Raw genomic sequence first — 23,263 nt, forward strand, 5'->3', positions numbered from 1 at the left:
CCTTGATGTGAAATAAATAATTTGTATTAAGTGGCTCATTAAAATACACACATTAAAATGACATATTTTACGGTTTAAGTGGAATATGAGAGCTATGGAAATTAATTGGCAATTTGTTTTCCTGGAAGTCTGTTTTTTAAAGGAAGATGAAGAGGGTACTGCTAAAAGAATCCACTCATTGAACAGTTAATGGATGCATCTATCAAGCTAAACAGGAATAGAAAAGCTCCAAACAATAAGGCATAAGGGAACTTCCTCCTGTGATATTACAAATCAGGTTTTAGTGACTGCTGTTTCTATAAGTGAAATCATTAACAAGCAATTATTTTATTACTTCTATTATACAGAATGTGTAGCTAGAGTCTCACAAATGAACTTACACACAGGTGTTCTGCTTCATGTTGATAATATACTGTAATCTCATCATCATAGTTTATTGATAAGACAAGGACTCTAAAGTGCAGACTATATCATCCATGGATGTTGAGATCTGAGCTTGGCTCAAACTGTCTCATAAGTTTCTTATTCGTATTTTTATTTCTGTTTCTGAGAATTACTAAAGAGGTCTGAAACAAAGCCTTTCTGTATATGAAGTTCAGAGCTGCTCTTAAGAAGGGAAAAATCCCTTGCACACCAGCCAAATAAAAAATACTACTGCCACAAATAAATACCAACAATCCTGTAAGAAATATATGAAGTGGTGGTTACTAGCAGTTATTTTTCAAATATATTTGCTCTTTAAAAAATGAAAAAAATAACTCTGCAAACAAAGGCAATAGCTTCAGTTATCATACACTGATCTGTGTCTATGTACTATCCAAGTGACACTAAATAAACAACCCAAAAAATCACAGCAGACATTCAAGATCACACACTGATAGCAATAAAGGATTTATCAGACAACAGTAACACTCTGCTTAAAAAAAGCCCAAACCCCTTAACATCTTCAGAAACTGCTGACATGAAGAAATAATATTCTTTATCAAAAGCTTATACATATACAGAGAAACAACCTGGACATTGCTTATTATGAACAAATACTATAACATAACCTTACATGGTCTAATTAAAAAACTCCCTGCAATCCAAAGGGAAGAAACAACTTGGAGACATGAAAAATAACTTCAACTACGCTATGAATCCAAATAATCACTGCTCCTACTCTTAAAAATACCTAAAGCAAAAAAGCCAACTTTCCCAGAACATACTAGTTTCTTACTCTTCATGGGTAGTAACAAAATACATCTGTTTATTCCCCTGGTCTGTTTTCACACAAGCTCACATGTAAGGTTTATCCAGATTTCCCCCCCCCTCAGCTTACACAAAGAGTTCACACCTCCTTGGATCAATTTTCAGAAACTCCACTCCCTCTCTGCTTGGCTGTGTGAAAACTCTTCTCTGTCTAGTCTGACTCTACCCACTTTCCACTAGCTAACATTTTATTATTCTCCTGAGAGCTTTTATTTATTTATATAAAAGAGTCATCTAGCTTCTTCCAGTCTGAGCTGTTCCACAAACAAACAAAACAAATCATATACTTCTGCTTGCTACACTTGGGAGGCAGCTTTCACTCTCCTAATCACTGCAACACTGCAAGATCTGCTCTGCTGCCTATCCAATTTATATTTGTTTTCCTTGAACAAAGGTGACACTTAAAACACTCAAAACCAAAGTCTTACTAGTGCCTTGTACCAAGATAATAATACTGCCCTGTTCCTACTCCAAATATATTGCCATATTGTATTCTGTCCCTTTTTCACAGCTGCATTGTACTAATAGCTTATGGTCAATGTCATATTTGGTCAATATATCCAAGTATCTTTCTTCTTCTGTTGCTTATAGTTCTGTTCTTCTGGTTTATAAAGCCCAAATTCAGAAGAATCCTTTATTTGTTGCTATTTAATTGGATGCAATTGGAATTGCATGTAAGTTCAAATTCCTGCAACTTACTACCAAGAAAAAGCAAACTGTACTCATGCTATATTTATAATCTTTAAACACTCAAAAAGTTTGCACAGGAAAACATGTTTCATTATAACGTAAAGTTGCCAAGGACTGGCAAATCATGTTTTCAAGCTGAAACAATAACTAACCCTAGTGAAAATAAGAAAACAGGGCAGCAAGAGCAACACACTTTTTCTGGGGCAATGGATTTTTATTTACCTAAGCACCATGGAAATTAATCTATGCCACTCAAAGTAGAGATTGAGCTGTTTATGTTTATGTCTCAGTATCCTGAAGAGCACAGACGGGTAAATAATCAGTGTATAAACTTTCTGTCAGTTTCCCATCTGAGGTTTCAAATAAATGAAGGCAAGTCTGTAGCGGAAGGTTTTTGTTACACACCAAGGTAAGGAAACCCAAGCTAGGCTGGAAGACACTGACAGTGCTGAGCACACAGCTTTGTCCCCTCTTAGTGCTGGCCTTGCAGAGGCAGCCCAGGAAGTCTCCTGCCTATCAGACTACACTCATCCAGTAGAAACAAGTTAACCAGTACTACTGGTAACCAGTATTACTGCCTTCTCAGCCCAGGGCAGGAAAACACTTGACTATGAAAGATGAAGTTGCTTAGACTGTCTGCCTTACAGCATCACACACACAAAATCAGAGCAAGCTTCACCAATATATTAAACCTTGTTTCCCTCCATGGAATTACTGTCATGATGGACTTAATGACATGCATCAGCCAAAACATGAAACTCAACACATTATCTTGCATGCAGAAAGAGCACTGCAACTTAGGTGGGCAAATTGCAGTTTGCAAAAGGCAAATTGATTTTGACCTTTTCAAACTTTTACCGTAGTTTTGCACTATTTAACAGTGTCAAGAGATGTCCCTGAAGGATTTCTATCAACTCAGTAGTCTCCCAAGTGGGGTAGGGAATATAAAATAATCTGTACAATACATCCTTAACCAGGCAGCCATATTAAAGTAAACCAGCTGACCTGAGTGAGGGACCTATGGAATTTATTTTTATATTAAGACTATAGTAGGAAGCAACTAGAGAGAAAACAGGAATATTTTCTCTTTAAAGCATTATTTTACAATTCATGTACAAGCTAAACGCAATTTAAACATACCTCTACATTAAGGTAATTATTTGTTTAGTACAGTACTATGATAGTTGCTAAATTTCATGTAGCTATTTACATCAGGTAAACAGGCCAACAGAAGTAGAAAAATCAACTACTATTCAGGTGCGCGTTTGCAAATCTGAGGATACAAACAAGTAATTCCACCTATGAAGAAGAAATTTTAAAGCATTGTTCAGTAACAAAAAACATAAAATACCTTGTAAGAAAGGCCAGTCACACCAGCATATGTTTTGAAAAGCAGCAACAACAAAAAAACAAAAGCAGATGGAAATTCCTCTGCATAAGTTACTGGTTTTACTCTTACTAATAATTTTTGGCATGGATAATTCCCTGCCCATCAAAAACTCCAACTTTCATTGCAAATCAGCTTGCTACTTCCTGTAAAACATTTACCTGGTGGCTTGCCAGAACAAATATTTTAATGTAAAATTTAATAAATGGAACTGAAGGTATTACATCTAATTTAAAATTCCATATTGTGTAAACTATTGATATTAATGTAATTGAGTTTGTAAACAATCCATTTGTGGAAGGTAACCTTAGACACTGTATTGACCCAAAATATCTAGCGTGGCTCATCTGCAAAATGAAGCATCAATGCCTGGAATTCATTAAAAGTGTTACATGTTTAATTTTTCCTGCCCTACAGCTCCATTGTCTCGTAAAATTTTTCCTTTGATGTCCCCCACTAAAAGAATTAAAGGAATATTGTAATTGAAATGTCATTAATAATTCACAGGACCCTCCTCCACCAGTAATACATCTGATGAAATATTAATTGAGCTCCACAGACTGACAGTCTGCAGAGAAGCACTTGCCTGTAATTTGAACCACGAGTCCTCATATTGCTGTAGCTCAGACCTGCCAAGAAGGCAATTATCTGAATGGTCTTGCCCAATCCCATCTCATCTCCCAGAATTCCTCCTGCCTGCTGGCAGTGCAATTCCCAAAGCCACCTAACACCTGTCTGCTGGTACCTAAAACAAGGAAAAAGAAGATGGCAAATGTTTGATAATACAGATCATAACAGAAAGTACTCATGAATTAATCATTTGGCAAGGTTCTCATACCAGTTACTGTAACATGCTGGATGTGTGTTTTACATGAGTGCTGTATTTACTAGGTCATACATTTTTGATGCACTCAGACATTACATGTGACTTTTGTTCTTTATGCAACACTAAAACATTTCTAATTAAACCAACAGTCATTGTAATTAGAGGGTATTTTGTTTCATATATATTTTAAGTGCTAAAAGCAACTTTGAAAGTTACTCTTATGAAGCATTAGCTTTTCAGAAAAGACAAGATGCAAGGGTCTAGTAAATAATATTATTTGGAACATACTCCTTGAAGGGAAGGAAAAGGTTGACTTGTAAGGGGTACAGACTTCATACTCTAGTACAAAAACTGATCACGTCTGCCAAATCATGCTTTTTTAAAACATAAATTTATTTAATAACATTTAGTCTCTTTCAATGAAGAAAAAAACCAAGACTAAGCGATAGAAACTATTGCAGTGCAGGGGATACAGCAGAGCATTATGTGAGAGCATCAGGGCAGTTTCTACTCCCAGTCCTTCACTGGAAATAGTACAAGCAACAATGCAAAATACATTCCACTTAAAAGAAGCAGACTAGAAAGCAAGATTTATGACAGCAAGCTAAAAAGGTGAAGACAAGATGCTGGGCTGAGAATCACTTTAGGACATACCTTTTTATAACATGAAATAGTGAGACCAGTAGGAATAACATACCATGTGTGGGGTTAAATTGAAAACAAAAGAAATAAATGAAAAACTATACCTTTAAATCACATTTAAAAAATCAAACAAACACCTCAGTGCCTTGTAACTTACAGGAAAAAAAAGGTTACTAATAATTTTCTTGATGGCATGCATTTCTGGCGTGCAGAGCACAGCAAAGAACAAAACACTTTTTAAATAGGGGTCATTCATTTTAGGTGATTTCTTCTGTGCATTTCAAAATCCTGTTTCTATCCTTGAACAAATAATATTTAGGACTACTGACAGCTAATGACACTAGTGTCTACAAAGTACTATTAAAAATCAATTTGTGATGAGTTTGGTATGGATTTAGAGAATGCTAAATGGAGACAAACAAATGGCTTGAGTAGTTAAAAAAAGATGATCAAAGAACACATCTAATGGTTCAGACATCACACTATCTGCTGGTGTCTCAAAAGCATTATGCCACGAAGCCCTTAAGAAACCCTTTTATTAGAAATTAATTCACCTTAAAATGCAGCAATCTATAAAACAACTATGAAATGGATTGCAGGATTAGCTATAATTGGATTAAGAGGCTATCATTACTACATTTTATGAAGACAAAACATCTTCTGAAAAGCATTAAAGAATTGAAAATAACCCTAATTCCAGTCAGAAGGTGCTCCCCCAGACAAATGTTCAGCATGTCTCTTCAGAAGACAACTATTCAATAACTTCCGAATACAAACTGTATGTAATCCTAAAAAATAATACAAGAGCTTTAAAATTAGATGAATTTATAAACATATTTCTCCCTCTCTTCCTTCTTCTGAGAAAGTTTCACAGTAGATAATTAAGCTTGTGAAAAATTCTGCTGCATGGTTATATAAAAACATGAAAGATGCAGGTGCTGTTTTTGTATGATCATATAAACATGCAATGTAACTATCCAAAAGTTAAAGGAACTCCATTTTTGTGGTTATATGAAAGATAATGAATTCTTTTCAACCTTACACTTTTATTGCACCAATTTTATGAGGTTTTTTGGTTTGGTTTTTTTTTTTTTTTAATTCCAAAAATATTCTGGAAGTAAATAAAAGTGCTGCTGGCCCTCCAAAATAGTTACATTGTATTGTATTGCACACGAGCAATCATGCCGTGATGCATCAAAATTCACCACAGCAGAAACCAGAGTTCAGCTGCATTGTTGCAGAGACAAAATTGTGTTCCAGATTTATCAGGGAAATCACACACTGGAAGCAAACAGTGATGAAGGCTGTTTTCTTTTTCATAGAGAGAGCGTTCTTGCAGGCTCATGCAGATGGAAAAAGGCAATGTTTGCAGGTCTGCTCAGTTTTGTTCCACAGCAGCATCCATGTTATTCCTGATCAATATTTAGCAAAGCAGACAAGTGTGCATGGAAGAAACAGACTGTCCACTTTAACAGGCTTTCCAAAAAACAAACCTGAGGGTCTCCTATTTCCAGCATGCGCTAACTTCTTTGGAATTTAACTATGCAGGATGATCACTTTAAGTACATGCTATACACGTCCTTGGGCCAATATACTTCCCTGTTTTGTACTAAACTTGCTCAGAACTCCACAGTTTAATGCCTATTGACTATGGGCTTTCCTACACTGGAGATTTCAGCATTTAAGTTACAAGTCAGACAAATCATTCATCGCAATTGATCTTTCTAACCACTTAAGAAGTTTTGCCAACTGACTCATGCTTGCAGGGATACCCTTCATTAGTGAGGCTTGCATCTTCAAGATTAATTTTTAGTGACTGCTCTATTTCATTTCCCTTTGGGTTGCTCAGACCACACATCCGTCCTCAAGATGAATACTTGTGCAGTACCTTCACATAAACAAATGGAGACCACATATTGGCTCTGGATGGTCCCAGCAACCAAGGCATTAATTCAACCCCATTTCAGAGCTAGTGCTTTCCTTCTGAGGACTACAGGACAACAGTAATAATTTCTCTGAGGTCAAGACTAAGTGGTTCTCTTGGAAGGGTTACCACACACACCCATTATAAACCAGGGCTTTCTACTACATAAGATTTTAACAGACTTTGCTTTCAAGAGAAGAGAAGATTTTCCTGCTGTGTGAAATGTTGCCAACAAAACTGAATTCAAGCCCATTATGCATGAAATTTAAGGAGAGATTATGGATAAAATTAAGTGGTTAGCTGCTAACTTGTAGTTGCGTTGGGTTTTTTTTTTTGAGATGAACTTGAAAGCATCACAAGGCACTATGTTTTAAAAAACTGAAACAGAAAACACCTATGTTGAAATCTGTAATTAAGCATTAAATAACTAAAGAATGAGTTGTAGAGTGTTTTCCATCTACCAGAGGAATTAAGAATTTACTCTCTATATTTTAAAATTTTACCTGGCAAAATGTTCAAGATTATTTTATAATATGAATTACTAACAGTTACTTTGAAAAGACTTTCAGTAGTTACTTAAAGAAAAAGTTCTCCATATTTTCTACTGGCAGAAAATTTCACTCCACTCAATCAGAGAAACACCATATTTCTTGTTTTCTTTTATCACATCTTACCATCATCTTATATTTCAAAGTAAAATTATTCTACCACTCCACACCTGAATTAGGAACAAGCATATATCAATAAAAGAATTCATTTATACAAATAGACAAAGAGCGCTTCTCAATTCATAGTTTAGCTAACACACATTTACAATATTCACATCAGCCAGTTATCACCGTCACATAATTGCATTTTGTGGTCACAATAAGTTTATTTCTTTGAAGTTTGATCCTGAAATCTTTTTAAAAGAAAGAATCCTATTGAAACAATTGAAGCAAAGTTGAGGCATCATTCACTGAAGCAAAAGTTACAGCAAAGGTTATCTGGAACTCACTATGACTATTACTACTAATACTATTAACAGTATACAGCGGCATTATACTGAAATAAAGTACACAATACATACTTAAAAAGCTTTTTGAAGAGAAATCCTGGTACTTTGAAACCCTCTTCAAACTCAACATCACTTTCTTCAGAAAGTTCCTCAGCAGTTTGATGTTCTTTATCCTTCAAACGTTCTTTTTGCCACTTCCTGGAATAACACAAGGAATCAACATTCAGTTATAGCATGGAAAAGATTCTGCATGAAAATGACACTGAATTTTGATCAAGTAAAAAACCCAAAAAACCCCACATAATCTGATGTTATGATTTAAAATAGTGATCCTTTGGAGGAGAGAATTACACAAGTAAAGGCTTGAGATGTCTGGTATATTAGAAAAGGAACATGTTCTATAGCTAGTTACATTTTTTTAATTTTCTATAGACAAAATTGCTAACATAATGAAATCAACAGCTAATAGCACCAAAAAGCCTTTAAACTCCTAAATCTCACTCCCCTTAAACTCCCCCTCCACCAAAGTATTGATAAAGTTTAGGTGGTCTGAAGCTATTTTATTAATTTACTTGAACACTTAAATTTAAGTTCCTTCTGTAGAGAAAAGTGAAGTGTATAATCTTATACAGAAGACTCAGTTGGAAACATCACCATATTCAGGGTGACATGCTCTAAATCTGTAACACATTCATTATTAAGATAATGAGTTTTATGAGGTTTTGGAATTACAGTGTGATTTGTGGTTTGCAGCCTCAACTTATTTGGACTTCAGGCAGCTTAGAGAATTACCTTCCTGTCCCATCATTCCCCCACTGCTGAGAAAGTACCGAAGGATCTTCAACGTTCCAACAAAATGATGAACCTGTGTTTCAGTGACCCAAACCCATCTGCCTCTAAAGGTAAAGTGTACTCTAGCTGGCTATGTACTACTCGACCAACAGCGCTTCACTGACAATCTGGTGCTTGCTGGAGTTCTCTCCTGGAAGTGCCATTTACTGCAGGCACACTGAATGTGGTGGATAAACGGATAAAATCCCTACAGAAACTGGCAAGGCACACCACAGATTAAAAACATCCATAAGCTACTGTTCTGAATGCAGTGCAAAAGCAAACTTCCACTTAACAGTCTCTGCATACCTGGCAAATTTAAGAACGCTTGTGTTAGGAACAAGAGAGCAGGGAAGAAGTTCAACACTTCACATCCAAGCAATACAATCATACACTCTTTCTCATGAAAGAAAGCTGACTGTGTGAGGTTTCTATATGGACTTTTCAGTAGTACCTTTTGAGAAAATACTTCAAGTCTGCCTTTATGGAACTAGTCACAAACTTGCTATTGTTCTATCAACTCAAAATAAACACCACCATCTCCAAATACACACAAGCTCCAATCACTGCCAAGAATGAAAGCACTGAAAAACTAAGACCACACAATGCTGGTCAGGTTTCGAGAGCCAGTTTCACTGAAGCATATTTTGATCTCTTAAGTCAAGATGCCTTCAGAAGCAAAAATAATGATGGGGGAAAAAAGAGCATATCCAGGGAAAAAAACTAGATGAACAAAGACAGCCATCAGTTTGCTGTTTAGAACTGATGATTTGCTAATGTTTATACAGGATTCTTCTTATTTCATTACATGAAATCATGAATCCAGCTAAGTTGTATAAAAGAACTTACTAAAAACACATGAAATGTCAGTGTTCTCCTCTTTTATAAACCTTTCCTAACAGGAACGGAAATCTCTATCTTAGAGTAGCAGTCTGCTAAATTACAAAATTACACTCGTGGTCTGCAGTCTAGCAGGCTGGTATGATACCTTCTAGAATCATAGCATAAGAATGCATTTATGTTTCTTTCAGTACTACAACGTTATGCTATCAGGCACAGAGGGTCTTACTTTTTTGAGCTCCAGAAAAAGAAATTCGAGTTGAAAAATGCTGATAATCATTGCTTCAGACTGCATCATTACTGTAACTGTGACATGCCACAACTTGATTATTTCATCTGACTGGGTTATGACAGGACTCAAACCAAGGAAGGAAACTCCTACTTACCATACTAAAATCAAAACAGCTACAGATTACAAAGCTTCTAAAGAGACATGTAGGTAAACAATTCATACTAAATCCAACCAGGGCAATAATTTGTACAAGAATTTGCTATTAATTTTATACTCCAACTTGAATCACCACCAGCCAGCACAGGAGCAGCAGCCTCCCCTGGGAAGGAGCAGATTGCCCTCTAGTGTGCATTGGGAAAAGTGATCCAGAAACAACCAAGAGGAAACTACAAGGTAAACTCGAAGCTGTCCAGGAATTTAGGTACTTCACTAGTACATTTTCTCCAAGAAGTGTGACCGACATTGGGATTTCTCCTGAAATTATACATGGAAAATATATAGAATTTGAATTTGAACTAATAAACCCTGTACTTAATTTTCCTGAAAAATATTTCCTTTTTACATGCTCTGTTACTTCACTGAGCTACTACATCTCTTCCAAATATCTACAGGTTTTTAGCCATCAATTACCAGTTTAAAGAAATAGCAGCAACTTGTTATCACAAACAACTTTCAAAGTTTGAAGAAGCTATTCAGTTTCTGAAAGGCTGCGAGCTTAATGTAACACACACCATTAAGAGATTCTACACTGAAACGTCATTATTTTATAAAGAAAAGTGTAAATATCCAAATGGCTGAAGCCATGGGAGGACAAACACTATTTCCAAGACCAGATCAGTCTATTGGCTAATCTGGTCTTGTACCTTTTCCCTGGAAGTCAGACTTTGGAGGGAGAAATAGTGGTCATCATCTTTGACTTAAATACACAGTAACTTACTGCTCATTTGGTCAGTATATTCCTTACACACATCAGTTAAAATTACCAAAGTCTCTTTAAAACAGAAGCATGACCTTTAAGAAATCTATCTTATATTGTCCATTGTCACTGACATAAATGTTATTTTATCCCTGAAAGTGAAGTATGAAAGCCATATATCATACAATTAAATTTCTTCTTAATATAGGAATGTATTCAGATACTAAGCCCATTTCACACTTATTGCAATACCCTAGAAAGAAATTCTGCACCCAAAACAGTAATGAGCACAATTTAAGTTTGTTTGGTTTTTTTTTTTTTAAATGCAGTCAGGAACCAAGCTGAGTATTTAATATAGTTTGCATTTGTGAAGCACAATATGTTTTATATTTTATACATCTAAGAATCCCTTACAGATTATTCTAATTTGCTAAATTGACGCATTCAGTATTGCTTTTTTGATCTAACTTTTTATGGTCTATATGGGTGGATTTAATTGGTATGTCCTAACAGATGAAATACATGCAGTTAGTACCACAAGCCTCCCTAAGTAAGTTTAGACTGATGTAGACAATTACACACTTGAGTTTAGAACGAAAGGTGTACTCAGTGAGTGAGAGAAAATATATCTTCATTTGTGTCCTGGCTTTGTCACTTTAAAGAGCAGTAAGAATGCTTTAAGAAAGTATCTTTCAGGAAAGGTAATATTTAATCCTTTTTTAACTTAGAACTTTGAAACACAGAGAGATTCAATAACTCAGATACATCAAAGAAAGCTAGCACATGAAAGCTGATCTGTGAAAACCAATTTAATTTAACACAATTTTTTTCTTTATGAATCAACTGCTTTGTGTGTACTGACAGTCAAAACTTCCTGCTACTCAGCTGCCTGGATATCACTGGAGAGACAAGAAAAGAAGCAGCTTCCCAGCCTTGCCTCTGTGCACTTGACAGCAATAGAAGTCAAACAACTGTACATAACAACCAATACAGAATACACAAGAAAACACAGACACAGCACTTATCTCCCACAATATGACTTGTAATTCTTCCTTGAAGCAGCAGGCAGATACATACTGACATCTGGCATGGGAAGAATGTACTTCAGACTGCTAAGGTTTATTATGACTCCAAGCTATTACCTTATACTGACACCATCCTGATTGAATAATGTAATGCATTAATTACATATAAGCAGGAAAAAATTACTTTATACTTATGCTTGGCATTTTAATAAATGTAAAGGAAAACTTTAAATAATATAAACAAAATCTTGATACTTTGTGGTTTCCATATCTGCATAGCTTGAGAATAATACAAAAAAAATTTGCAGTTTTCTTGTTGAGAAAAAAAAAACAAAAAAGTTTTATTTCCTACTCATTTAATAGGCATTCAAGGTTACTATTGTTTTGTGCTTCTTGGTAAAAGAAGTTATAAAACAGGTTCATTTTCATTCTTTCCATAGTCTTCAAATAAACTGACTGACTGCCCTGGTGGGGGAGTGAGTGAGTGGCTGTGTGGGGCTTGGCTGCTGGCTGGGGTTAAACCACGACATCAGAGCATTCCACTGGGCAGGAGGGAACAGGTTTTGATCTCTCAATATACCTGATGATGGAGCTCAAGTCTCTGAGACATTCCAGTACCATCCTAGAGACTGACTACCTAAGCATCTGTGTTCAGCTGGTAATAGCCAATATGGATAGCTGGGAACAACAACACACTAATTTTCAGTGAATATTTGAATTACCAATAGGTGCATGACAGCATCCTATTTACCTTACTCTCATAACCCTGATGTTCCCTGGTACTGTTCACTATTCTAGCAAGCTATGAATTCACCTTAGGCACAGACCTTTCAGAAGAGAAGATTTTGTTCATCTGCATGTCTACACAGAAACATGGCTCCAGTAACACTAACTAGTGAAAGGCAAGACCCACACAAGGGAAAAAACCTGAAATTCCTGATAGCCTAAGCTGATTCTGCATAGCTAAATTTTACTTTTTCATGTTCCATTGCTCATACCTTGCTTTGAGTGACTAGGCCAACCTCTGGAAGCAGTCTTTAGAAGGACAGGCTGCTCTCCTGCCTGACATTTCCTACAGACAACAGCTCCCATTCTGACAACAGTCTCTTGTTCTAGAGATGCTCTGCAGTCATGCAGTTAGCTAATTATCCTGCTTTAACAACATCAATGTAGTTTCCCCTTGACACAGACCAATCTCTTCAAGTCCCATCTCTGAAAAGTTTTAATGTTAAGGAAACTCATTTTCAGTCTCTAAGAGTGTAGGACTGAATTCATTGCCAAGCACAAGACTAGATGTTCAGAAGAATAAAGTAATCCTGAAGGACTTTCTTCTGCCTCTCTCACGGGTAAAATATACCATAATCTCACTCATTCGTTTGCATTCAAAAGTAAAACTGACATGAAACAAGATATAAATGTAAGCAAATGACAGCATTTCTATAGCATTCTTAATATGTTTCTTAATTCACTACATTTTATTTTCTCATGGCATTTCCCATAATGAAGATTACCTGGGGGTGTCAGCATAAAAACATCAATGTGGACAGCTGCAGCTTAACAGCCACAATAACTGTAGCTATGAAATTTTTAAGAGATGTAGTGTTTTGGTAGCAATTACAGTTATTGATATTTCTAAAATTCATTTAGGCTTTTATTGTAACTTCAGTAACCAAAAGAAATGTAGTCTATGATATGACTTTGCTAAGGATAAATTGTCACAATCTTAACGTTATTAAAAAACGTTTTTGAATGAATTTAAACTGTGAGTCATATTAAAACTTTCAATCAAAATAAATTACTCTTGATGAAAACACTGAATTAAAAATGATTTAATATTGGTCTACTTTAAATGTGAAGAATACAGTTTTATTCAATAAACCAGTAAATATTTTACCGATTAAGAACAATTGTTAATGCATCCCATAGAAAATATATTTTTTTGACCCTTTGGACATTGTTCAGATTAACCTCTTGCCAAAATTTCTATTCAAGAGCAATAAACTGTGCCTTCCTTTGAAAAGCAACATCCTGGGTTTGCAAATGTATTGCCTTATATCAGTTCCTAATCTGCCTTTGTAACCTGGGATGTAAAGTGAAGTCGGGCTCTTCCTACATGAGATTTTCTCCAACTGAGAGCACTTCTGCTACCAGAAGATACCTCTTCCTCCAGAGCAACTCAGGCTCTCACCACAGGGGAGATGGTGCTTATACCTCTACTTCTTGATATTCTCTGACACAGCACCATTTAAATCCATAAGATTTTATATTTCCACAGAAGTGTAAAATTTGAGCTTCCCAAGCATTAATCAAGTTCCTATGCTAGGCTTTATCACTACATCAATCCCCCTTCACTGACTGCCCTAATACATGTTCTTCCTCTCACTCTAAAGAAGCTGTTTTCAAGTTCCATGACTTTCTAGAGGACTATGTAACTACCTGAAGGATATTCAGTAAAGGTACTTAATTAAAAGTACACATGCCATCAACAAGCTAAAGTTTATTATATGAAGCTCAACCCTTATACTAGAAAAGAGACAACATGCCTGTGATCACCAACACATAGGTTATCCAAGTTCATAAATCACAGATTAGCACAGGTGATCCACAAATAAGACCTATAACAACAAGAAAAGTTCAACAGCAAAGCTGTTTTAATTAATCTCCATGTTTGAGTCCTTCTGGAAGGCTATCTATGATTCTTCTGACTACCTCATTTCCCTTACTTTAACATACTCCCTAGCAGTCTATTGTAGCTATTGTCCTTTGCATGTTCAACATACTAATTTATTATTATATTATTACTACTACTACTATTATTATGTCTAGGACTAACCTTAGTCTCTGTTTATAATACTCCACGTCTCCATCATCTCTCCATCGTCTCACTTTGTGCTTCCCTGGTGTACGCTCCTCTTCCTCAGAGCTTGGAACACAGTCAGCATCATTTTCAGCTTCTTTAGAACCCTTCCTCACCAAATGTTTTCTTTTTCTTGATAAACTCTTAAGTTCATAATCAGAATCACTCTCAGCAAGAGAAGATGCCTGCTCTTCTTCCTCTTCTGCTGCTTCTGGATCAAAGAGCTCCTCATCAGGTACATACTCAGACTCCCCACTATCATCCTCTTGTTCATGCCTGCACTTCTTGGCCTCTGGGTATTTCTGCTCCTTTGGAATCCTGGCCTTGGAATGAATCTGAAGGGCGTGCTTCTGAAGCTCTCGCAAGTGTTTTTTTAAACGCTTATCTGTTTTTGAGAGGGCTTTACCACTTTTCTCCTTTGTGGCAGCTGCAGGAGCCACACGCTGAACATTTTTGGCTTGTGCTTTCTTCTTTGCTCCTTTGTGACGGGATAACTTCTTTCTTTCAGATGACAATTTAGCCTGGTCTGCTAAGTACTTCTCAAAATCAGATGTTTCATTTAGCCTTAACTGTCGTGCCTTCCTCTCTGGCTTCTGAGGTATTTTAGTTCCAAATGGAGTCATCTGACCAGTTCGGATGAGCTCTGCCCACTCTGTTTCCTGAGCAGGCATAAGCATACTGCCAAGGGATGATGGACCAGGTTCTGCAACAAAAGTCAGAACAAAGAGCATGCCTTGAACACCTTCTCTGTAGCTAAAACACAGGAACAAGGGTGTTATATGTACTATCAAAATGCAAATATTTCTGAAACAACACACAGCAGCAATAACTACCATAAAATTACAATTCCCAATGATACATGAACTCTAATGTACCACCTGTGTTGTCAACTGTCAATATATCACCATGTTCAGAACACGAAACCACTGTGTTCCCATCTGCACCAACACTGCCCATTTCAATTTTATTATTGATTTTTCAGTCCTTCTCAAAAGCTTGAAATTTGACACTTTGATTACCACAACAGACAAAAATGTCACAAAACACAGACTGTCCTACCATATGCTTCAAAAAAAACCCAATGAGAAAATAACAAACAATAAAACAAAACCAAAAAACCCAAAATCTGTCTTCCTAGCCTACAGTACTAACATGAAGATGATGACTTTTGAAGTCAGATTGGCTGCACAGCACTCTGCCATAAAAGAGCACTTTTAGGTGCACTTATTATACACAAACTGTAACTGCTGTTTGAAACCAAAGAAAAAGAAAAGCTCTCGAATTCAGGAAGCTGAAGGGGAATTCTGCCCTGAAATCTATTACTAGGACCCAGAATTTCAAAATAAGTCTATAAGGACTGCCAGCACAGCTTTAAATGTCACATTTTAAAGCACTGTATCTATCATATGTTTAATGAGTAACGACAGTGCACCAGGCATGAAAACCCCTCCATCTCCACCCCTTCCTACTGGAACTACTCCATTTCTTCTGTTGGGCTCTACTCACTTCTTAGTTACATTTCAACACACTGGGTGCCTGAGTTTTGCTGCATGAGCCCTCCAAAGAAAATAGGATTTAATATGCTTTTCTACTGAGCAAAGTTAACTGAGGCTTTGACTCCTTTAAGTGTTGCTGAATCAGGAGAGAAGCATGAGCTGTACAAGATGGGAATCTACTCCAGCCACATGTGCAAGGGTCAAACAGCACAAAGAGTTTTTTCACCTCTCCAAATAATATAACCCACAGGTGATGCACAGACACAAATGGGACCCAAACTTGCCCTGCAGAATAGTGCAGCTTATTGACTGTGGCCAAGCTTAGCTTGCAGAGAGCAGGGAGGAAGAACACCTAGCAAAACACTGAGGCAACATATATTCTGGAAGAAAACTTTTAATTTTAAAAATCGCACTGCAGCCTGAGAAGAAGAGCACCTCCCTCTTCCATTTCTAGTGATACTTCCCAACAGAAAGAAAAACCAATTTTGTTAATGCTGATTGATAGCATCCAGCATATAAAATGTAATTCAATCATGATGTTAGTCATCTTTATCAAATTAGCTGTGAAAAAAAATGTTAGGATTTCCAATTTATTAAGCCCAATACTCTAATGTGCCTCAGCCATCCCTACACGGCTGAACACAGATTAACATCCATTTTTTAAAACTTCCCACATGAATATACCAAGATTTGCAAATCTGCAGGTGTACAGAATAAGTGTTCTTAACTCTCTTTGAATGCCAACCACTGAAATTTATTTCCTTACTGGCAAAAACCTTACAAAATAGCTTCAAACAGAAAAAAGGCATTACAAAGTAGAACAGAACTTTCAGCCTTTTCCTACACATACCTTCATCTTCCTCATATTCAACCTCATTTGCTTCATCAGCAAACTCTGTTAAACCAAGTATTCCTTGAAGACGTTTTTGTTTTGCTTTTATCTTCTTCAGCTGTTGCTCCTTCAACAAGAATGATGTAATTTAATTTTTAGTTTGCTTTATAAATTTGCTAACCTTTTAAACAACACTTAAATCAAGATATTTGCAGCAGTTTCAAGCAGAATCTCATATTCAAATATTTACAGTATCACATGTGAGAAAAAAAGTGCAAAAAAAGCGTCACCATAATACCACAGGGCTCCAACCCACAGGAGACACAATTTTGATTATCTTTCCATATGTGTACAGTAAGATCAGGCTATTTACACACACAAAATTCATGTACACACACATTTCTTAAGGCTATTTTATGTGTTGATTCTAGTGAAGGAAGCCCATCAAAGCAGATTGCTGAGATGCAGAGAGCACCAAGAGATTGGCGTATGATTGCAAGACTGAGTTCACAACTACCAAGCCACAGATAAGAGCTGTAAGATTTACTAAGATTTATTCATCATCCCAAAAGTTTTGGAATGTTTTGTTACAAAAGAACTGAAATTGTAAATCAGTCCAACATCCTGATAGGTGTTTGTACATGGTTAGTTCAGGAGTGGTCACGGTTAATTTAAGAGCAAAAAATAAAAAGTGAAATGACTTCAAAAGATCAATGTTACAGATTATGTAAGAAATATAGTTTATTACTGCTACAAAAATAATTCTTAGCTAATAATGCTTCGTTATACCTGTTTTCTGACTGTAATATCTTGAACAGTGTATCTAGTTGTGATGGTATGACTCCTTGATGTTGCTAGCTTTCCTTTGTGAAACAAAACATTCCAACCCATAAAACAAAGAGGCAGGCAACGTAACCTTCACATTTATAACTCCATGGCACATACTTCAGTAAAAATCACATCCATTGCAAAATTCAGGTTATTAGGACCGCTTTTATGGCTTAGGATTTTCAAAAGATTTTTTTCTTTCACTTCAAAGATGGTTAACAACAAACTTGGAAGGAGGTCTGAACTTCCCCTGCAACTAACACGTGTGCAAATATCTTCAAGCAGTATGAAAACATGCAGAATAGTGACCATTCTTTAACAGTAAGTCTGGTTTAACGCATTTCTTCCTACTATTTCCAGCTACTTTTTTCTAGTCCTTTGCCTGCTTTTTCTAGTCCTTTACACTGGTCTGTACTAGCCCATCACTTTCTTAATTGGCTAAATTATAAGCACTGTATTATCCAGGTTTCTGAAATTATCAAGGTTAAAAAACTGCAAGTGAATAAGTCAGTGGCAAATGACCTAAGACTGGCCTTCTGAGGGCAAAGGACAGTAAGTTTCACAGTCAGGTTTATCATTAGAGAAAGTAATAGGGTGAACTTCCAGCAGACAATGAGCTGATCAAGGTGCTATATTCCTGAGTAGTAGAAGTTTCTTTTTTTTCAGATCTCTTTTCTATTCACATCTGTAAAGGTCTATTGCCTACAATACCCTGATGCCAGCTGGATTGCTTTACAACTCTCTTAACTCTCTGCTCTGCCAGAAAAAAGCTGCAGCAGTTTCTGACAAAGCAATGAGTTAAAGGGGCTCACAGAGAGAAACCATGTGTACTGACAAGATACAGATAATGAAAGAGGGTTAAGGAAAAGAACACAGGGAAGGAATAACCACGAGACCTGAGATTTAGTTAAACTACTGAATCATGCCCTAACAAGGCTCGGTCAATTCTCCAAATATTACTATGAGGGTTTTAATTAAATTAATGCAAATCAATCTTCTGAACTGGAAGACTGGAACTTCAGTTTTATATCTTGTTCCAAAACTCAGATTAAAAAAAAATTCAGCACTTTACATTCTTTAAATTAGTATGAAACCATCTCAAAGGAAAGGAACAGCAATTCTAGATTGACTCTGAACTATATAATTAAGAATTATATAACAAAAGCCAAACCTTAAGACAAAGTACAAACTCAGTATTGTTAACAGGAAATTACTGTAATCCAATTACCTTGTTATATTTTTGCCGTTTCACAGAATCTAGTTTTCTGTTAATATTTTTGTTGTCAGCAGCTTGAGGTGAAAGTTCCTCAATAATTTTATTTATATGTCTCAGAGATGTTGAACATGATCTGAAAAAAATAATAAGATTGCAATCAATTCGTAAATTTCAGAAAGAAAAAAAGCACACTCTCAATTCTGACAATTTAAGAATTTCAGGAGATTTCACATAAGACTTAAAAAGGTCTAAAGGCAAGGTTCTGAATAAGCATAATATATTTAAACAACACTGGAAAGACTAACACTTAAAGTTGTACATAATAAAATATTTTTAAACTAAATTTTGGTAATAGTAAAATTGCAGAAGAATGTGAACTGATAACCACTGTAGTATTTAGTACTCAAAAGTTACAAGTGTGATGATGAGAAGCAAGAGTGGTTATTTTCATTATTCAAGGTAAACAAAACAACCCAAAAATTGAAATGCTTTTAACGGTTTGATACCATTATATAAGGAAACCCATATTTTTTACCTTTCATGCAAAAAGTAGATTACAAGACAAACATGCAATTCCATGAGAAGACTAGTTCAAAGAATTAAGAGGACATCAACATTAAACTTCTCCTACCCACACACTCTCATTTTTCATGTTTCCATATAAAATATGGAAGTTTTTTAAACTTCTCATACCCACACACTCTCATTTTTCATGTTTCCATATAAAATATGAAATTCAAGTAGAACTACATGCTACAACCTAATATGTTTCTGCTGTTGAATTCATTTGCAAGGAAGAAGGAAGTGTCCCACCATCAAAAGCAAGAAACCTAGGTTTGTTAATTCATATATCAGAATACTTTGTAAGGATACACAAATGAGAATCTCCAGGCATTATGAAAAAAGTCAAAGACAACTGATGACAAGACGTGCAAAGCAGCCATTATTCCACCTGTATGCAAAGATAAGCAGTAAGGAACTCTCCTCTGTTGCCAGGGAGGAAATTTTTGGGCCACGTTTACTTCCAGCTTTAGTCTGAATTCTACCACTGTTATCCTTCCTAGGAGATATAGTCTACCAGCAATTACTGCCATCCTCAATTTTCCATTCTCTTTTAACATTTTTGAACCATCCCCTTTATTTCTCACTCTCCAGTTGTGCTGCTTGCAGTACGCCATCCTCCTGCACATCTCCTAATTTTGGCTCTTGCTTCCCTGACCCTGGAGTCTCTTGACACTCTCTTATTCCACAAAACTTTAATTAACAGGACTTGGTAATTTACACAGGATTTAACTTCAAACATTTTTAGTCTCATTTTTCTGCTTAAATTTGTGTGTATATTATAGAATAATGCAGCTTCTACCATGAACTTTGTGCAAACTACTCAAAAAAACTTCTTGCTTGATTTTTTTCTCTAGTCATGCATTCACTGTGCTACAGGATTTTAAGCAATTATATTACCCTTTACTCATGTCTGTTTTGTTAGTCCCTCTGCTCAAAGTCAGCTACACCTGTTAATTTTATCAAAATTCAACTTTCAGATTCTCACATTACATTTTATGCAGACAAGATTCTGCAAATCTGCATAAACCATTTGCATTCCCTCATGTAAACCTTGTTTTACGACTTGGAGGGAAAGGTGAAAATAGAGGGATAAGAAAAATCATAGGATGCTTCTGAAAGAAAACCAGGAAAACAAAAACTAATTAACAGTGCTGTGCATCACTCTTCAATAACCACATACTCTAATTGTAATGGTCATGCTGCTCCATTCTTACTCTCAGTAACACCTTACTCATGGTCTTCTGCTCCACAACACTTGAAATTAAATTTCAGTGCTGCAAACTCATTTAACTTCACATCTCCACACCCAAGATAGAAAATTAATGAAGTACATATAATTGAGACCTACAGCACTCTTGAGCACTAAAAAAAAAAACCATTAATGCAATACAGTGAAACATTCAGAGGTAGAATAATTCACCTGCAATAGTTCACATGGTAACTCTACAATGAGATAGGAAACAGAAAGGGAGATCAAAATTTGAAAGATTACTGGGTCCTATTCCTCAAAGTCTTCTGCTATCAATAGTATCAATGTTACTTAAACATTTGGTTCCTTTAAGGTATCATTAAGCACTTCTTACAAACACTTGTGATAAGGTTGTTTTGGCTCTAGGACATTCATGAGATGGAGTCATCAAAGTTACAGAAGGAATGTAACTTAAAGCAGGTGACCCCACAAAACATACAGAATTGAGGAAGTGACACTTCTTCTGACTGTAACTTTGAATAAGAGAGTATAATGCCATTCTCCACTGCCCAGAAAACAGATGCATCTTGGTGAGGTAGGAGACAAAGCAGAAAAAGGAGGTGGACTCTACCCTGCTGTCTTGATGCATGACTAGATTAGTCAAATAAGAGCAATGAAGCATTGTCTCATGTGAAAAATATTTTCTTCATTTTTAAAAGGTGACTCCAAAGAGTATGTGTGATCAAGCACATCCAAAACATCTTTTCCTCTTTAAGATTTTAAAAACAGGAGACACCAAGTCTCATTAGATTGTCAGTAGCAGAAAAAAACAGTAAGAAAAAATACAATTTACCTCAAATCCTCCAGTACTGACTCATACTCTTTTGATGCGTTAGCTATTTTTGCTGCTTTAGTCGCTTCATTAATTGCATTATCTACTTGCTGAAGAACTCCTTGCTCCAACACATCCTGGTCATAGACATCAACTCCTAAATCTTTGAGCTCAGCAGCATGTGCACTACATGAGACAGACTGAATCTGCTGCCTGTTGATCTGTAAAAGGGGATGTCCTCTTCTGGGCACCTCCAAAGGAGCAGCCATGGAAGTGGAAGCTTGGCAGTCAGAGTTGGGAACTCCAGTACCGTTACCCACACCATTGTCACAAATGCCATTTTCCTGTTCAGCTCCCAAGTCCTCATCAATATGCAGGCAATCATTGCTTGAAGTAGTGGCAGACTCTGGTTCTTGGATACTGTCTGGGGGGTGACTCTTGTGCGTTGGCATCCTCTGGCAACAAAGAAGAAGGACATTGTCATAAGAACACATAAAAAGCTCCTCATGAAGACTGTGCCCCCCGCCAAAGGGTAAGCAAATCAATAAACATGTTTATAAGAAATTCTTGTTTCAAAACACCTGGTAGTCTACTTCTCCATCACTCCTTCCTGCAGAGGCATCTCCACACCAACTTTCACAATCAAAAGAGTGACCTGAACCTCTCAGAGACAACCCCCCTGGAAGACACTGATATGAAGACAAATAAGACAATGTGTAAAAATTACTACTTTAGAGAGTGAACTCAGTCTTGTATGTAAATGGTCATGCTCCAGAAGGCTGTGACATAACAAAAACATGTACAACTTAATATACACAAAACCAAAAAATACAACTTTTGGAAACAGGTTAAGGCTTGCTATTGAAAGCACCAGTGAGGGTAGTAGGCCATAAGCTTTAGTTCGACAATTCAAACTTTTAAGTGGAGCATACAGCACCTAATTTCTCAGGAAATCAATGCTAGACTGACTTACTAAGGCAAGCCTGGAGCTGGTATGGTTCAGCACCCTCTCCTAGCACGGCAGCCCATGGATCTCAGTCCCACGGTTTCCTGCGACCCGCGGGGAACACGCCCGCACAGGCCTTGGTCCTGCATTCAGGGAGCAGGTACCACACCACGCCCGGCCCGCGGGGCCCCGGGGCTCTGCCCCGCCTGCACCAAGCGGGGCTGGGGCAGACGCGGTGCTTCACCCACCTCTGTGTGCGAGCGAGCGCTGGACAAAGCGCGGCCGGGACGGTCAGGCGCGGGGCTCCGGCTGCCGGCGGGCTGTGCCCGAGCCGCGCCCCGCAGAGCAGCGGGAGCGGCAGCGCCGGGCCGGGCCGGGCCGGGCCGGGCCGCACTGCTCCACCGGCACGGCTCCGGCTCCGGTTCCGGTTCCGGCACCGCGCCTGCGCCTGGGCGGCACTGAGCCGCGCCGCGCGTCACTTCCGCAGCGGCGGGGACAGCGCGGGGACAGCGCCAGGGTTGCGCGGGCGGTCCCGGTCCCGGTCCCTGTCCCGGTCGGGCCTCCGGAGCTGAGCTGGTGACGGGAGCAGAAATGAATTCTGTCCCGCGGGTCCCGCCGCTTCCTCTGCCTGTTTACCCCTTCTTCTGCCTCCTCATTTAACCTCGTGAAACTCCCGCATCCAGCTCCCCCTCCTTCGGGCAGCAGAACTGAGTTTACTGCTGGCAGCCTTGGTCCAGCTGTGAGAGGGTAAATGTTTAGCAGAACACTTGTGTTAATAAATACTTCCCAAACATGTTGATGGCTTTTTTCTGGCTTTATTCTGAACTACAGTTTCAGGTCCTTGACGTTCCTTCTTTTCCATTAATTTATTACTGCCTTGTAATGTCTATGAGTCTCAGGAAAACATAGAATGGGTTTTCTAATACCTTTAAGACCTGGACC

At 37.4% G+C, this 23,263-nt stretch overlaps 1 protein-coding gene across 1 annotated transcript in view; it reads right to left on the minus strand.

The window, feature by feature from the left end:
- Window positions 1–22,690, minus strand: part of ERCC6 (ERCC excision repair 6, chromatin remodeling factor) — a 43,613-nt gene extending 20,923 nt beyond the window's left edge. Inside the window, 7 exon segments of the mRNA XM_036385760.1 lie at window positions 3,915–4,073; window positions 7,790–7,915; window positions 14,395–15,121; window positions 16,765–16,873; window positions 18,803–18,923; window positions 21,397–21,830; window positions 22,570–22,690. Of these exon segments, the coding sequence (XP_036241653.1) occupies window positions 3,915–4,073; window positions 7,790–7,915; window positions 14,395–15,121; window positions 16,765–16,873; window positions 18,803–18,923; window positions 21,397–21,827 (1,673 nt within the window). The 5' untranslated portion in view covers window positions 21,828–21,830; window positions 22,570–22,690.
- Between the last annotated feature and the right edge of the window lie 573 nt (window positions 22,691–23,263).

This window comes from Molothrus ater, chromosome 8 (genome assembly GCF_012460135.2).
Source record: "Molothrus ater isolate BHLD 08-10-18 breed brown headed cowbird chromosome 8, BPBGC_Mater_1.1, whole genome shotgun sequence".
Classification (NCBI taxonomy): Eukaryota; Metazoa; Chordata; class Aves; order Passeriformes; family Icteridae; genus Molothrus; species Molothrus ater.